The sequence below is a fragment of the Boleophthalmus pectinirostris genome, unplaced genomic scaffold, assembly GCF_026225935.1.
Source record: "Boleophthalmus pectinirostris isolate CB_2022bp ecotype Guang Dong unplaced genomic scaffold, ASM2622593v1 HiC_scaffold_16, whole genome shotgun sequence".
NCBI lineage: Eukaryota > Metazoa > Chordata > Actinopteri > Gobiiformes > Gobiidae > Boleophthalmus > Boleophthalmus pectinirostris.
The window spans coordinates 12,968,140-12,984,405 of NW_026571095.1; the positions used below are offsets into that span (position 1 = coordinate 12,968,140).

At 38.3% G+C, this 16,266-nt stretch overlaps 1 protein-coding gene across 8 annotated transcripts in view; it reads right to left on the reverse strand.

The window, feature by feature from the left end:
* Window positions 1-7,225, reverse strand: part of kmt2cb (lysine (K)-specific methyltransferase 2Cb) — a 36,306-nt gene extending 29,081 nt beyond the window's left edge. For all 8 annotated transcript variants that reach the window (XM_055151356.1, XM_055151352.1, XM_055151355.1 and 5 more), the window contains exons 1-4: window positions 6,486-7,225; window positions 4,484-4,669; window positions 1,602-1,690; window positions 452-596 (exon numbers count right to left, since the gene is read on the reverse strand). In XM_055151356.1, coding sequence (XP_055007331.1) covers window positions 452-596; window positions 1,602-1,690; window positions 4,484-4,668 — 419 coding nt within the window. In that variant the 5' untranslated portion in view covers window position 4,669; window positions 6,486-7,225. The remainder of the gene's footprint in view (window positions 1-451; window positions 597-1,601; window positions 1,691-4,483; window positions 4,670-6,485) is intronic.
* Between the last annotated feature and the right edge of the window lie 9,041 nt (window positions 7,226-16,266).

Below are 16,266 nucleotides of genomic sequence, written 5' to 3' on the forward strand. Positions count from 1 at the left end.
AAGAGGCAGCTTTTCCGAGTCAGGGGTATCACTGCACTCTCTTCCTTCTTAATCACTGCTCACTTTTTTCATTGCATGAGTAGAATGACCTAATGTACAATTACTGAATTAGCACTCAGGCTTGCACCAATAAAGAGAAGTACTCTTTATGAATGTTGTTTTTCTGGAATTTGGGTGTAAATGGGAAAGGTAGGAAGGTAGGAAAATATAGACTGCCAACCCCTCAACACTTGTCAGGCTCAGAGCTGCACACCCCTTGGTCTTGGTGTTAACAATAGCAGTGAGAAGATTACCTTAACAATGGTTCTGCTCTGTCAAAATTCATGCCAAAGAATGCTTCTAGTGTTACTCAACAGTTGCGGGCAGATTTTTTTTTTTATATAATAGAAACTGGGAGATTTCAATAATGGGAACAATGTAATGTGCTGGCTTCATGTTTGCACTTTGTTACCTGCTTGTAACTTCTCTGCTTGCTGGGACAGACAGATCAGGTAAAACCTCAGCGGGAAGGCTCTCGTCCACCTCCTCCTCCTCCTCCACCACCACCTCCTCAGTGGTGACCACCTCCACTGTCTCCACTGGTTGCACTAGAACGTCTGAAAACAACAGCAAGAGTGAAGGACTTGTATCTTACACGTGTGGCGACTTTGCGCACAGTAACTGGAAACTCAAAACCTCAATTTACCTTCAACGCAAAACCCAATTTTGTCAAGTTATTTTGCATTTATAGCGTTAAAACTAGTGTGACAATGTGATTGCTCCAAAAAAGGGAAAAAGCTAAAGGTTATTAACAGGTTTGTATGTGAATTCAATGCAGATTCTTAACTTTCACACATTTTGTGAAAATATAAGTGGCACTCTGCAGTATTGTCCAACAAATTAACAATGGCCAATTTAACCCTAGTGTGCTGACCTTTTCAACTGACAGAGAAAGGACTGCTTGACCTGAGCAGCAAACGAGAATAAACAGAATCAACAGAACAAAGATTACAATTAGCCTGAGGCTACAAGACTGAGAGGGCCACTCAGAACCACTGTGCTTACAGCATACATATAGAATAAAGGCAGTCATGCACAGCAAACATATTAAAATTGTAATAGATAGATACTTTATTATCCCAAAGTAAATTTGTAAATTTGTATTATCAACCATATTCAGATTATTCAATTAATACATTTATGTGTTTTAACTGCACATAACAAAAAGCCATGTGGTCAGTATTTACGTCTAATCAACATGGTAGCACTAAGATGCATGAGAATGTGAGACATGGTCATGTGATGCAACGTACACATAAAAAGCACATAAATGGGTCTGAGGAGACTGATGGGATTTTAAAAAGCTTTTAGAGGGCATTAGCCTTGGGCTCTTTCCCACTGCACCTCAATGCCAATTTCAAGCAGGAGGAGAGATGGAGCAGCAGCAGGAGGAAAAAAGTGCGTGTAGAGCTTCACAGCTCAAGCTAAACCCTTTCAATACTAGTCGTCAAGCAGAAGGCGTTGGTGCCATGAGAAAGCTCTCATCCATCCTTCTCCAGAAGAGGGAGTGTGCTCGGTCTTTATGGCATCATCTTCCCATTCAGCGAAAACCAACAGTTTACCTGTGTCCTGAGGGCCTATGGTCTCTGTGGTCTCAGTCCCGTCCATGCTGTCCTCCTCATCCACAGAAGCCCTCGCTCTGGTGCGCCCCCTGTAATAAGACACACAAAATTTTTTTTTAATTTGATGATTGGTGATTGGTGATGGTCAGAGGGCTATGGGAGAATGCAAAAAGAAACATATTGCATAGACTAGCAATAAGATATACCAATATTTTAAGGTCAACATGTAGGGCCAATTTAGGTAATTTATGCCCATCATATGTCATAAAATTACTTTAAACTTGTGCATTGTCTAAATAGAACACTACTCAACCTAAATTTATTTGCTATAGGTTATATTAGATTAGTCATTCACAGCCTTGTTTCACTATAAACATTTTGTACAGCGTCCTCTTTGTAAGTGTTAAAAAATAGCAATAGAGTTACACTAACTGCAAATATTGCCTTCATATATTGGTTCATCTCTACCAATAACAAAGACTGGCTGCCTTGCATCCTTTAAAGCCTACAGCAGTAGTGTGATGCATAATGGATGTGTTTTTAGAAGTCTCAAAAGCTGTATGGAACATCCAAAACTGGCCAGATATAGATAAGAAAGTTCACTGTGTTAATGAGTCAGACTAAACTAGTACAAGTAGTATTAAGTCTTAACCAGAACGTTTTATTTCATTTTCTATTTATTATTTTATTATCAAATATTAAAGCAATAGTACAGTATCCATATTAAAATGTATTTGAAATAGTCCAAATTAAAATGCAACATGGACTGCTTGTGAGGTAACACACACAGCCCAAATGGGAACAGCCCGTCTCTAGGGGGTTGACAAAGATATAGAAGTTGGAAGCGAGGGAGGAAGCGGATGGAGAAAGGGAGGTGGGGTTAGAATTTATGCCACCGGAGAAAAATCTGAATTGGACCAGGGCCAAACAAACCCCACCTTTTAAACAACTTCCTTTTCAAAACAACAAACTTGAAAGAGATAAGAGGAACCCTAAATGTCCTTCATCTCATCATCATTTATGTCAATATATGTATATATATATATTTTAAATCATCTTAAATTTATTTATAGCATAAGATAAGTTTTGTTCTTACATACATTTGTTGTTACAAATTTGGGAAAATAATGGAGGTTCTTGTCTATGCCAAGCTTGTTTTTAGATTCTGTAATATCAAATATTTCAATATACAAGAACAATAATACTTTTAGGTGTTTTTTAGGATTTTGAGGTGATATTTCTCCTACAGCATTTTAAACAAACGTGTTGATCAGATATTGAAAGCTGTTTTTCTGACAATCCTTCTATACTAACACAGCCTCATACCCAGGACAACTTATCCCCCACTGCTCCACCATGGGGAGAGCAGGAGAAAAAAAAAAGAAAAGGTGAAAATAATGCTGTGGTAAGTAGTTCCAGCTCAGAGACGGCTGCCACAAAATCCCAACATGGATCAACTGGAGGTGCTGACTAGCAGATGGAGCGTGGGCAAATCTAGTAAATTCCAACAACCAGGTTTACAAGAGCAATTTGTGACACACTCCTTTGCCACACACATTAACTTTTAACACTTTGCCATTTTTGATTGGCTTTGGGCAACTTTGTCCTCTCTAAGCATATTTTTTATAAAAACACTATGTTAAATTGTATCACAGTGAATCAGTAGGGCAGATTCAAAATAAAGCATGGGTAAACAGACATTTGAGTATTTTTTTGGTGCAGGCATATACAACTATGTGGTCATAGAAAGCTATGATACAATAATTTTTATGATGGTGCATTCGCTGTCCCATCACTTACTCCTCCATTGAACTATAAATAGATTTTAAGATCTTTTTAACTAATAAATCAGACTTGTTAACTGGCCAGTCAAGACAACGTGCATTTGCTATACTGTACAAAGATGCTTCAATGGTTGGGATTGGCAGGCAGATTGGCCAAGCAGAGAATGCATGCCAGTATCAAAAAAGGATTAAAAAAATTTAATTAAAAATAAGTTGCAAATTTCTGTAGAGTCACTGAGCACTAAATGCTGTAAATCTGAGGCGAGAGAAGTTAGATTTTTTAATGGTAGGTTCCCATTAAGTCATAACTGAAAAAAAAAATAAAAATCAGAATGCATGCAGAGATGCAGTGGGGGTTGTAGTGACTGGACTGAAAATTTTGATTTACCAGGCCACCATTCTAGGGCATGACTTGAGAATTGGGCTACCATACATTTTACAATCATTCATTATGTACAGCCTGTAATGTAAAAACTGTGTCTACCCTGCCTAATAAATGCCCACAGCACAGTCTGTTTTACTTTTTAGGTGAGGAGGTTTTTGGTGTATTAGGAACTACTATTGTCAAGATAAGGAAATTACAAACATGATTTTGAAACTAAGGAAAAAGCTCAATACGGGATACCACTTTAGATACCACATTGATAATGATAAGGTAGTTAGTAAGATAATAAATCACCCTGTATGCAGCTAAAATTTTTGTCAACAGTATGCGATACAGCACATTATAAATACATCAAAAACATCACCATAGTACTGAGTGATGCCTTGTTCTACTACGGATAATGCATAACATGAGCTTGCCTGTTTCTTTCCTCACATTATATTAATATTTTTGTCACATCAAGGGCTCTTTAGGTCTAGCACCACTGCCTTGCATTATGTTTCAAGCTTACTATTGACACATATGAAGCCCTTGTTGCCTGAATGAATGCATTTTCAACTTTCAACAAGTTTTTGTCAGATCACTATCACATCAAAATTAAATATAACTACACACTTGTTAAAAATCAGAAATGACAGGATGTGTTTGGAACCACACAAACTTTCATTAGATAATAATAATGTTCTTAGTTAAATTTAAAAAATGGAACTTACTTCTTTCTGGTCTTGGATGAGGATGACGGTGGTGCCGGGGCAAGGACAGCAGCATCCTTGCGGGGCCTGCCTCGTGGCCGCTTGTCGGCATGGGCAGGACTTTCTGTGGATGCGGCCCCTGCACTGCTGGAGGGCGGTGAGGGTCCCTGGTCAGAGGGCTCCACAGTATTTTCCTCTGATGGCATTCTGAAACACAGGCAAAGCCACCACATGTGAGTTTGCACATGAGTTTGTTTTGGTTGTAACTGATGAGGATAGAGCCATTAACCAATAGAAAGCTGTCCAAATACTTTCCCTTGTGGATCCATAAAATTTGTCTACGTCTAAGATCTCTGGCCTTCATGTAGTTAATGAAATGTATACCAGTAAAAACCTGGGCTCAAACCATCCCTCAATTTGGAGTTGAAAATGTTTAGCCCACAATGGTAAGGTTTATGCTCACACTATTAACATTAACTTTAACAATAAAGAGTCACAGTGCATTGGTTGACAGGCGCACAAGTAGTATATACTGTACAGGAATTCTACAGTCCAGATTTGTCAGTTTATATCATTGGATCAACTATGGGAAATTGAGTTAACCATGTAACCCAGGGTCTACTGAAATACTGATAAGTAAAGCAGTTCCTTAAGCGGGGGACCAGGACAACCCAGGGGTCAGGTGAGGATTTCATTTTAAAATGGAAACACTGTATGTCTTTTAACCAAAAAAAAAAATGTCTTAGTGAAATTAGGTCAGATAACACAAAACCTACTCAAATAAAAATAATGAATAAACATTATGCTAAGTTTTGCAGCATGAGATAATCACAGGACTACATTTTTGTTTGCAGTGGAGGTTCTGGGTCAGTTGCATGGTTACTTTGGGGGTCTCGGCCTGAAAAGTTTGGGATCCCCTGGGTTAGTAGACTGCCACAGCCATCTTGGTTTTGGTAACAGGTTTACTGGTATAGCAGGTTGTGATTCTAAGCAGGTTTATGAAATCAAATATATGTTAATAACATGACTGACATGTCAAACAGCTGGCTGAAAAGTGCTGTACTTTTAAAAGATATGCTCATATTGCACTGTCTATGTTACTAGTTCTAACTTTTGGGAACTCTCACACATTAAGGCTAGTACTGAACATAAAATACTTTGCAGTGCCAAAATTAATAAAATAGCAACTTTATTAGTGGAAGTTTATTACTGGGGCATGAGAGGTGAGGGACCGGTTTCTGATTAAGCATAACCACCCACCATTGGTACAGTGAAAGACGCTAGCGTTAGCTTTTGTTAAGACAAGTCAAGCCGGGCACAAAGCCGATGCACAGCTAACCAGCGCTAGCCCGTTGTGTTGAACTCTGTCGCCTTTTCTAACACTGCCACTCATCAGGTTTATATAGTTAAAGGTTTAATGTTTGATGTTGTGGGGTTTACTTGCAGTGGGTGGCACCCGATCATAACATTAGCCAGAAGTTTGAAAGTGGTACTGGGTTATCGTTTAGAGCAAACAGGTTAACATCTGGTTGTTGTTGGCCAACTCATCTTCATCAACCAGGCAACTATGCCCACCTAAGCCACTGCTGTTTAGGCAGATCTGGGCGATCTCACTGGTTCAGAATAGCAGGTTTTCTTTCTTTAATATATCATTAATAACTCCGAATAGTTTGGGATAATATGAAGCCAAATAAACACAAAGGCTTGGTCCACTGAATGAAACTGGATTATTGGGGGACCTCTACGATGCATAAAAGTGGATGATACGTACAAGAGCTTTTACTTACTCTACAATCAGAAGTGTGTGAGATACTGCACATATTTTTGAGACTTTTTGTTTCTGGTAATAGTTGCGTTTCGAAATCTGACGTGCTAATTGTTTAACTCTTGTTAATTGTGAGTCATTAGAACCAAGGCGGTGACAACCCCCCTAACACCAGATTGGAGGTGCGTAACGTTGACTCCCTTTAAACACTACGTAAACGACATAAATGGGGAATGTGTAGTTAGAGTTACAACTTACCTTTCGACCCTATGAATATAGACTCATCCTCTTCATGCCCAAAATACTGGGGGATGAAACGACGCACTTCTATCACCCAGCTAGTTAGCGAGTGAGCTAAAAGAGCTAGCTAGCTTCTTTCCAGTGGAGCAACACTGCACTTCTCAAAAATGCATACTCTGAATATTCCAATATTGCAGTATGATTACTACCGAGTTGTCCCATTTGATGCAAAGACAAAATGTGTAAATCCAGCAGAAAAGCGCTTCAGTGGCATTTGGAGGATCACTTTCCTTTCTCCAATGACAGCTGTCGACGCACACGAGTTAGTGTTATATAGCTAGTTGGTGTTAGCCACCCAAGTATCCAGTCAACAATTTTCCCATACATATACCAGGGCTAGAATCCAAGGTGGTGAAAGCGCTTTAAAATGAAACTTTGTAAAGAAATCCTCCGTGAATGCCCCTCGACAGTGATGCGTAAAGGCTGGGTTGGCAACTGGTCCTAATTTCTTCAGCTGCGCCAAGCTGCGGGACCAAGCGGCCAGTTCACAGACTCTCTCAGCCAGCTTTCCACGCAGGAACAACCGTCTCCCGATACACGTAACCAGAACATAACCACGCCAAAAACGATATACCATTAACTGCAATAGATGTGTTGTAAAATAATTTTTGAATTATCTCAAAATTAAGTTGAAAATGACGCTTCGGTATAGTCAGTAACGGTGGCCATATCTAATGATAAGTGGCACCAAAGCACACCCCCTCGATGTGACTCAAAAACTAGATCCCGCTCCCTCAACTCAGGTACTACACATAGAGACTTTCAATCAACCACAGAGCACCAAATATAGTTATTTTGTTTGTATATTGCGTATTCCAACTCGTGGATAACAATTTGATGTAAAAATCAGGTGAAGCCCCCTTTGGCAATTTCTTCAAAATACTCTCTGACCCTGCGGAGGGATATGGGCATTTAGTAAATAAAATAATGGTTGGGGAGAAACTAAAAACATGGCGTCTGGATTTCTCTATTGGCAGGAATGGACTTACAGCGAGGAACCGCTCGGCTACTTGCAAAAAATTACATATTTGTACGATGTACTGTATTTCCAAGCATACCAAGATATACTGGCCTATGTAGGCTAATTTTTTTTGCATATCAATTGTCTAGGGCGACTGATAAAATTAGAGAAACTTGCTGGCGCCAGATGTGACGTTATTCATAAAAAGTTTTGATGTGAAGAGAAAACACAAGTCAGTTATTTTTGCCAAATAGATAACTACAGCAGGACAAACACTGTGTAGCTCACATATAATTCAAGTATTGGCTGAATTATCGTTACAATTTCATTCATGCACTTTGAATTACATGAGACACTTGGCCCGCTATTCTTACCTGTCAGCTCCCCCTGCTGGTTAATTTGGGCTACTGTCAGGATCCGTCAATAGTCTCATGCAGTTGTGTCTTTGGGCAAGACACATCTTCATTCAATTTGCCGTGTAAGCCTGTAAGCGTTTGTGCAATTGGTGGTGGTCGGACACGCTGTTGTCACAGTTTGGCAGCCATATGTTTGTCATAGTGTGATTGTTATTAATGCAAAATGCAAACAACTAGCCCAACCAACTAGTGTGTGTTACATCATTAACCAATCCTTCCAGAACAATTTGAAACAACAAGAGAGATCATTGCTACAACTGCTCATAATAAAGGGCCTATTTGTAAGCATTTGCCATATCATGCATTTGCCCTTTACAAAAACCCATCCTATGGCCACCTACCTGCTACTGTAGGTGGGGCACATGGGGTTACAATGTACTCCATTAAAACAATATCACAGTTTTGTTGCACTTTGAATTAAAACACAGATTATTGTATCTGTTTTATTGAATGGTGGCAAATATCTTAAATAGGGCTCTTACTCATCCTAGTTTAAATCAAGATTATTTTACAGTTAGGTAATTTTGAGAAACAACTGTGGAAATGTTATCATTGCTCAGGTCCTTTTTTATCCCAAATATTTTTTTTTATTCATCTCCTATGAAGGTATTACGCTCTGAGACCAAATTTCAATAGGTGTGAGCCATGTGATTCCAGATGAAGATTAAGAGGATTTCCTTTTGCACCAAAATGACCTCAGAATTCAGTATATAGACATATTCAATAGACTAATTGGATATTACAAGATTAAAATAAGCATGTCTTAATGAATTAAGCAGGCTATTTCCTCACTAATTTGATAATTCTGTTTCAATTAGAGCCTAAACAAAATAGACCTATATATAGTTGACTATAGTCAATTTCTATAGCATATAATAAAATATTAATGTTGTGTATGTATGTATGCATGCATGTATGTAAGTTTTGTTGTTGTTGTTGTTTCAGTAATATGGTGGCTTTTATAGATTTCGTCTATTATGAGTAACAGTAATCTTGAGACAGCTTACCATTTGCGGCTACCTCTGTGTAAAGTCTGAAATCCTATATTAACGGTGTCCTTAAAACCCTGCCGTGACATCATCTCTTCATTGCACTGTAGGTCATAGGTGTCACTTTTACATTTATAACTTTTGCGTTGGCTCCAGTTACACCACGCAACGCCATTGACCTAATTACCTGGAAAAGCTGCGAAGAATGGGTTTTCTACTCACTTACCTGCTCCTAATGAAGGCTAAATATAGTAGTACTCAAATGTCACAAGCAGAGGGCAGCATGTCTCCATTTTCAATATCGAGAGCATTATTCCAGCATATTCAGATTTATGGATTTACTTTTATTGCAAAACAGAAAATGCGAACCAAAAAGCCCTAGGTATAAGCATACCTCTGCCAAGGCACTAGTCCAACTAAGCAACTTCTTGGCATGTTGTAGTTCTTTCCATTGAAACATTCATACTGCTTTAATTAACGTCCTGTATAACCTATTATTTATGTACAATAAAACCAACTACTGTGAAATATCCTTTGTTAGAATGTTCATAATGTCTTGACAAACAAAATTTCTTGTATTGAACTTGTCACTAAGGTTATAATTCATCTTATTTTATCAAATCTAATTTCTCATCGTTACTGAAACATTTATGGCATGAAATGATTGGTTCAATGAGCAAAAATAAATGTGTTTTTAATACAGAGTCTTTTTGAAAATTAAAGACCATAATTACATGCCATGTGCGTAATTGCTGGAGGAGCTCTTTCCCGGTTGTTGAGTTTAATTTGCACCCTTTAGCTATTAGCACAGAGGAACCATTCACACAAAATAGCAAAGAATTGTGATTAAAAAAGAAAAAGGAAAAACTCAGAAATAGACGGAAAAAGGCTTTTTGGCGTCAGAATTTGACGCTTCAGCACGCTGACCATGCCTCTCGCTTTCACAGTTTGAGACTGTGTTGCTCAGTTGGTGGTCTGCTCGTCCTGTGATCCGAAGGACAGTGGTTTGAATCCCGCTCTTGACTTATGTATTGTTAACACAGTGTTCAGATCCACTGACTGACAGTTTAGCGGTGCAATACCACAAATGAACGCTGTTGTTGTGTCCTTGTGCAAGATATTGGCCTCGCCCCCACTGTCTGCATACACTCATGTATGAATATGTGTGGATGGGTGAGTTGTTCGACATAAAGCGCTTTGAGTGCCTTGATTGTACAAAATATAAAGGAATTTATAGTAGCCTACATTTCTGTCAGAGAAAACACTGAACTGCATTTTGGTTTCATGCGAATAGGCTCAATACCATAAACCAGCACTATATGTTTGCATTTTTAACAAGTAAGTAAGTAAGTAAGTAAGGCAATTTGAAATCAAAAGTTTAAACTATGTCCATATTCTTTCCCTCCAAAAGCCGGCCACCACCCAAATAGACTAGTGAACTGAATGAGTTACAATAAAAGCTAAATAAACAGTTGGCTAGCCCAGCTGACTCATCATAAGTCATGAGATACAGTGGTATTGGCAGGTGCAAAATAACAGCATGCCGTGTCAGGTGAACAGATGGAGGATATTAATATAATAAAGAAAGAAAGAAACGTGAAACCAGAGCAGACTGTTGTCTGCTACACAACAGGTCCCACTTCATCCATTAGTGGTTTCTATAGGAAGCAAAGTGACTAGAATACTTTCAGGATTAGTATAAGTAACTATGTAGTGTGTGTGTATTTGACTATTCTCCAACTAATTTATACTGTAATTTTTTTAACAACAGGGAGGTAGATGTCATTTCAATAAAACACATGAACCCAATTTTGTAAAAGGAGGAAGAGCTTTGAGATGTGTAACTGGCGAGTGTTAAAAAGTATAATTTCAATATTGAAAGTCAGAAACTTTGAACATCGAGCAGATGCTATGTGAAATGCTTTTGCAACTTATTAGCAAGAAAATAGAATATTTATAAAACCCTTTATTTATAATTATCTGCAAGGCCTATATACACGGCTGTATCTGACATTGTCAGAACATTAAACATTTAAGAGGAAAGACCTTTCTTTAGGCTTGTATTGTGGATTCACATTTCAAAACACTTTCTGTATAGAATCCCCTTAGATATCAACTTTGATCATTTAATAAGTACATTTTGATTAGATTCTTTACCACTGTGTGTAAGATTGTTCAGTTCAAAAAAATTCTTCAAGAAGACCAAGACATGTTCAGAGTGCTATGTGATGTGTTAGAAAAGGTTGGTAGCTTGAGCTTAGTTGAGAACTCATATTTCTCATTCTTCAGTATATATTGTGTACAGCAAATATTAACAACTTAAACCCATGAAAAGACCTTTACAACTTTCATGCTCTTGCCACTTTATGTCATAAGGTCAGGTTAACCTTTAAATGTCACTTTGAACCAAAACTGTTTGCAAAGCAGGGTTATTTTTGAACCCTAATATGAACGTAATCCTGCTTTGGGGGTAAAACTAAATTAAATCTAAGAGGGATTTTCTTTTCTGACTTTTTTTTTTACATCAGCTTCTTACACAGCAGCTATAGTGTAACAACTCTATTGCCCATGGCTGGAGGAGCTAATTAGAAACTATTTATAATCATATGGGATTATATCCAAAGAGCTACTGGGCGCTATAAATCTGAACAAAGGATGTGGGTAATTCACTTTTCGTAATTACTGTATCATGTTATTTTCGGGAACATATTTGTAGCATTGATGTAGTGAAAATGGCAGTAGCAGTACTGGTATAATCACAGTATGTTTGTAAAAGCAGTTTTTAGAATGTGTAAAATGTAAAACCCGAATATGTCTGAGAAAGAAAACACAGGTATAAAACTCCCTACAACTGAAGCATATACAGACTGGATTGGATTAGACTAAAAAGGACAGCACTGTCTGGAGGGTTCATGTCTTTGGGTTCCATACTGTAAATAAACTTTTCTTGCAATGGACTTCCAGACTCTGTCTATTCTAACAAATCTTGTGTTTCTTCAATTTATTCTATAACAACACCCTTGCTTTGTAATTCGTATACGGTGTGAGATTAAAAAAAATAAAAAAATAAAAAGTTTTGTCTTATACCAAAAAAAGATCTTCATTTTGAAATGGACAGTGTAAAGTGCGGACACACAGTTTACACAACCAGATACTTGGGTAACACAAAGCCATAAATCAAGTGACAATGCAGTTGAATCATTTAGCAGTTCAAGTTTCACAAAGTTTTTTAGCCTCAGTGCAAAGTTGTCTAGAACAGAATACAGGACAACCCTTTAAAGTGTTAAGGAAACAAGATGTGTAACGCTGCCAACAGACTGAAGAATGTCACACACAGTTCCATCAAACATACAAATATTGTTGTTGTGCTAATCTCATCCAACTTTCTACAAATGAGGTCTGCTCTTTGAAGTGGAGCTATGTAGAAGCTTCCGGTTGACTTTTTACTCAGTATAGGGAGATGTATTTTCACCCCGCTAAATATTGACACATGTCCTTAAGATGGGTGAACTGCAAAGATAGCCACATCTCTGTCTGCAATCCCTTCATTCCTCTTCCGCACAGGGCATCCTGTTCTCTTCATCATTTTTTTCTTGCATCTTTAGATCAGATTTACTTCTGTTTGGGCGTTGTCCTTGGCATACAACTCCACTTGATAGTTGAGTCAATCTTCTGTCATACAATAAATGCATACATCAGTGCATGAGGACTATAGATGCATACTTTTTTAATTCCTGAAGGAAGTTCGGCAGCAACAAAGAAAGCATAAAGGCCATCCTCTTGTCCAAGGTCTCCACTTTTACAGTCTTTTTTTTTCACTATTAAAATTATACATAAGGAAAACAAAAGCTGACAAAACAAATTTTAAAAACTTCCACATCCACCCCTCTTTCCACACACAAAAATACCTTTTACACTCAACCCCAGTCTACTATCTTCTCTGCAAATCACATGGAAATGAATGAGAAACCCTTTAGGATTTTGTTGCCAGAAAGACAATCCCAAATAGGCAGGCTCCACGCAGACTCTATTACTATCGCTCATTGAAGTGACAGGCAGTGACCGGAATATGAAATTTGACATGGATCTCACCCTCCTTTTGTCTTTGGTGTCATCTTTCCACCTAATTTTGTGCGTCCTTGCGTTCCACCAAGTAGACTCTCTCTTTTTGTAAAGGGCCAAGGAGCTGCACCACAATAGGCTACACTAGACTGCTGGCTTCCTTCTACCCAGGCACACCCAAGAGGCCTTATTAAAGCCCGGGTTAGATTGCATTGCTTTTTACTTTGTCTCACTCACTTCCCACTGTGAGAGTCCTCTAATATCTGGATTGTCTTCTTGCACTCCTAGGAGAGACCCAGGTAGAGTACAGGAAAGCAAGCAGAGGTGAGCTACACTAAAATGACCCCATGAAAAGAATTAGACCAGCTCTGTGTGTTAGTCTTTATTGATGTGTAAACAATGTCACTAACAATAAATGAGCAAAATAAGTAAAACTGGATTCGTTAGCAAGCAAAATGGTTTCAGCTTCCAACCACATGGGGTTTGGAAGGATCAATATGGTCTCCTGCTATCCATGATCATTAAAGGTACAGTATGTAACTGTCTGGAGGTGGCGCGGCATGTGTATTCCATGAAAATACAAAGTTAGAGTGACACTTCGAAACATTCTCCATGGATATTCACAGATGGTTACATACTGTGGCTTTTAAAGAATGTATATAAAGGAAAATTTACTCATATGACCATTTAGTCTGGTTGGAATGTTGTCAGCTCATCAAAAACATTCCTGGAGTTGTGTTTTGTTTCATTCACACTCAAATGTGAGCTCAAAATGCTCTGTTCCACCTTGTTAACAGCAACCTTTTACCATTAGTTCAGTAGAGATGGGCAATTCCAGAGCCGAAATAGTCTAAATGATTGTGTTTTCAGTTTGGGAGAGGAACTAAATATGCAGGGTTTGAGTATTAAACATTTGTGAATGAAACAAAACACAACTCTAAGTATGTTTTTGATGAGGAATATTATAATATAGATCACAAAATGGCGTAACATGGACTCTTTAACTAATCTGGCAGTATGAGTAAGTACAGTGTTACCTTATTAGGTTATTATATTATTAACAAAAAATACTTACAGATAGTGGAAACACCCCATAAAAGCAACCATTCTGAGACATCTGAGTCATCTTGATTTTGGCCTGGAATACACTGTTCAGTTAGTGCCTATTCAAGAACCAGTGGGTATGATGAAGAAACCATTTTGTTTATTTTACCAGTCCATTAAATTGTTGTCCATTTTTTGTAAACATCTTGGATTTTAGACTCCTTGGAGACACAAATAATTCCCACCACCAAAGCAACATGACAGACCAGATCTTTGGCAACCTGTGTGTATATTATTACAACCACAGTGTTCAAATTCACACAGAACCATCAACCATTTCCACCCCAGTCATTTTCAGAGATTTGAAATAGTGTGGCTTGTTTTCACCGCGCTCCATATCCTCTATCTTTGTGAAATTTCATTTGGTTTTGTGGCACCACGAGGCAGCCATTTGCGGCATAAATCGCTTGTCTGACTCCAATAATGCCTTGCGCGATATCTCAAGCTCGCTGCAGACGATTCCACAGTCTGGCGTTGGCATATGAACCCCAGAGAGAGGGTTAGTGGGCCATGAGACAACACCAGCCACTCTGTGTCCTCAAGCCATGACTGCAACTGAAGTGAATGTGACAAAGAAGATTGAGGTGGTTGGAACACAGCTCTGGTTTCTTCCTCAGAGGAGCCATGCCAATAAAGAAGCGAACGCTCTACTCAAGTGTTTGGGGCACCATATTAAAATATTATTCAGAAATAATTCTCTTAGGTCTGGTTTCTGCTGGGGGATTTTCCATGCATCAGCAATTGCCACTATAAAGCCCCATACTTTTGCATTCTAAAACTCCTCCGGAATATTTTTGCTACATATTCATCGGAGGTGCTGGAAAATGGAAACTGCATAAGTGTACTTCAGGCACAATATTTAACTGTATGGAAATGAATTAAAATATTGAAGATAGATGAAAAATAGATGTTTTTATGGTCAGTAATGAAACACATTTCTATCTCCAAGGCATAGACAATGTTGTTGGTGGGGGGATGGGCTGGAGATTGAGAGGCTGAGGAGGCTGGTGGTCCTGCTGAAAAACTGTTGACTAATACTAACTTGCTTGTGACTATAATGTTATTTGACAGGGACTTGTTTAACAGTGTTAAATCAGCTCCACTGTTCCAGCTAAATCAGTTCATTATGGTCAGATTGTAAAAATTGTTCAAATAAAGCTCAGATTAAAGTCTAAATTGAATAACAAAGTTTCAGACAGAGCAGTGTCTACAGTTAGCATCACATTACCAGGAAATATTTATGACACCAGCTGCAAAGTATCAGTAAGATGTGCTTGCAAAGTGAATAAAGCTAAAACATTTGAGCCACATTTGTTAGCACATTAGGTCTGAAGAAACATTTCAGGAGTCTCAAAAAGTCTCAAAAATCCAAATATTTCCAAATTCTTTCATCACTCGATCTTTTACAGATTTTCTTTCTTCAGAATGATTCAGTGCTTAAAATGTGTGTAGACTTGATGATAGCCTAACCGAGAGGGTCATTGTAGCGCGGTGCTGGAGGTGAACTGCTGTACCACTGCATTTAATTGGCTCTGCTGAGGTCTGAGATGGTGTGGTGGTCTGGCAGCGTGCCTGGGCCCACTGCATGTGTGAGCACAGAGAGGCCCCCAGAGCAGATGGAGGGATACACGGATACGCAGGGATGAGGTCCACCAGAAAGAGTGGATCATGGGATCGCTTGCTTATAATAAAAGCTGTACAAAAAATAGTTGGCATCAGAAAGTCTGTCTTGCAAGCACGCGAGAAATAATTGCATTATGTTATAATGTGTATACATACCTACTCTGCTGACCCAATGTAAAGGTTGCTTCTGCCTACACGGTATGCTCTAAATAACATTTGTTATTGTTCAACAAGTAGGTTTTTTATCAGGTCTAAAGTTTAGGCTTAAGGTTTAGCTTAAAAACTAAAAAAAACAGCACATTTATGAAAATCAAAATTAAAAAATCTAATTAAAGGTACTGTACAACTTTACTTGCATGATGGAAGTAGAAAGTTAAAACCATACCATGAAGACAGACACATTTTGTGCCAAAGTATATAAGATTATAGCCATGAAACCATATTTCTATAGCAACAAGCAGAAGGCAGCTCTCTTTCAGGTCAGGAAAGAGTCCGATTTGTGGAGATGCAAGCCCACTCCTATTAAGGACACATGTTTCTCATTAGAATAAAAAATCCCCCAAAAACAAAAACAAGAAGATCAA